At 49.5% G+C, this 2206-nt stretch overlaps 1 protein-coding gene across 1 annotated transcript; it reads left to right on the forward strand.

Annotated features, from left to right (window-relative positions):
* Window positions 1–282, forward strand: CCR75_002965 (uncharacterized protein; the record flags this gene model as incomplete). Its single annotated transcript, XM_067961062.1, has 1 exon — window positions 1–282. The coding sequence occupies one exon, from the start codon at window positions 1–3 to the stop codon at window positions 280–282; it is 282 nt and encodes a 93-aa protein (XP_067823637.1).
* Window positions 283–2206: the final 1924 nt, after the last annotated feature.

Here is a 2206-nt window from a genome sequence, read left to right on the forward strand (position 1 = left end):
ATGGATCTTATCGATGATAAAATGGTTGAAAGAACTGAGCACCCCGCGCAACTTCCACTTCTAGTTCAATATTGGGGCATGCACTACTCAGCTTTCATCTACACAGGACGAGTGGACACGCTGCCAGTCTTAGAGGTGGCGGATGAAGACATGCCCAGCAACGATACCGAGGGAGAGTTTCCGGTCGGAACAGTCACCAACGCCACCGGGGCACCTGCAACGAATCCAGCCAGCCCAAATTTTCGGGACTCTCAGGAGGATGCAAAAATGGACGAACAGTGAGATCCATTCACATGGAGCGGAAAGTCGATGAATTGTGGGCCAGACTACAGGGAGGCTCTACGCTTCATGACCTACAACAAGGTGTCCTTACCACTCTTACAAATGTGGCAGCAACAGATAGAGGACATTGATCAGGGCGTCAGTCACCGAGTCTAGTCAAGAGGAGGTGCAGGCGTCTCAGAGCAGTGCAACGTTAGAGGTCAGTAGCTATAGCCCCATCTAACCATCGCCAGCTGAGTATACAGCGGGGTCAGATCGCCCCCAACCAGACGCGCAGGAGTACCAGTTCCAGTCACTACAGTGGTAGCTCTTCTCATTACGCCACCAGTAGAAAACAAGACAAGCATCTTCAGAGTGAAGAAGCGCAGTTACATTCAGACGCCAGATGAAACAACCGGGACGGTACTCAGAAATATCCATATCGCGGTGATCCTAAAAAAGGTTAAGCAATCAGATACTCAAACAACTAACCTACGAGGGCGAGGACGAGGACAGGGATCGCTCTCAATGGAAAGGTGCCTCGGTGGTGCTGGATGCTAACTAGCCTTACGCTCAGCAACTACTTTTTCCGACAACTATCAGCTCTACTGCCGAATGGCAGCAGGTTGCCCGAAAGGTGTCGGACCACCTATTATGGCAAATGAAGCATTTTGTCTTCCTGGGCCAGCTCTTCTTGATTTTGGACGGGAAAGTGCTCGTTCAGTGGACGACAACATGAGGGAATGTAAGGTCGACGGCCTTTGTAGGCCAAACTCGCGAATTGTGGATAAATTCGCATTAGAGTGGATTGAACACTGGATAGACAACTCCCGCCATTGAAGTCAACAAACGAGCCTCATTCCTCTCGGGGACAACGCGGGCGACTGGCAAAAGCTCCGAGAAATAGGATACGCTTGAGATGACATACTAAAGTTTTATGACCCAAAACGACGGAATAGGATGAGCCAGCACCTCGTTTGTGCCATGTTCTTCGATCACGACGTGCGCTATAAGCAAGCGTACTACAACCAGTCAACTCTCGCATATTTACCATCTCGTAAGTATTTTTCTTCGCCTCAGAACTGCAACAGTCTGAGGAGAAGAATCTCCTCCCGTATTATGGGCAGCCAGGAACTGTCCTTAAAGTGTCACAATTGTAGCGCCAACTTATTATGAGCGCAGGTGGCTACGGACGTCACAGAATCCTGGATATTACTGCGGATTCACAGACTCTTCATTGCGCCAAGATGCAGCCAGTTGACACAAGAATCGTGAACTTGAACGTATTAGGCTTCAGCAAGAAAAAAGACTTGGGTGGCTATCGGCATGTAACAGGACAACGGTCCTAGAAAGGCACCTGGCATGGTGCCTCCAAGAAATTCATGTAGATATAGAAGACGGGGCGGAGGAATTACGAACATTGTGGCAGAAGCTGTGGGGACTAAGGCTGCAAGACCGACAATCGCTCTTATCGTTCTGGAGTACAGGGTCATCCAATTCAGCAGGGGTAACAATCCTCTTGACACCCTCAGCAGCGCAGACGACTGTGTGGAATAAGAATCAGTGGAATACACGACAGTTAGGAGCCACCATCAATGGGACGCAGGTGCTCAGCGTCGATGCCATCAACCAGCGCGGAAACTGAAAAGCTTTATTCTCCACCCTCTAACAGTGGGAGTTTGATTGGTGGATCACGATCCTTCTTGGAGACTTCAACAGTGGGCAGAGTCCTCAATTAGATCGACTAGGGTAACGTACAGCCAGTCGGCCAGATAACCCAGCTTTAATATGCCTGCTTCTCTCTTTCAAAATCTGACTAACGCTCGACTTCGGCGGGAACACGGGATCGATAAAGAGGTAGATGAAGTGGCAGACCATTTCACATACTGGACTGCCGAGCAAGACAGCCGTATTGATCGGTTCTATGTACCTACTGAATGGTTAC

Source organism: Bremia lactucae, assembly GCF_004359215.1.
Source record: "Bremia lactucae strain SF5 chromosome Unknown BlacSF5_NotPlaced_9_SHOA01000002.1_551695bp, whole genome shotgun sequence".
NCBI lineage: Eukaryota > Oomycota > Peronosporomycetes > Peronosporales > Peronosporaceae > Bremia > Bremia lactucae.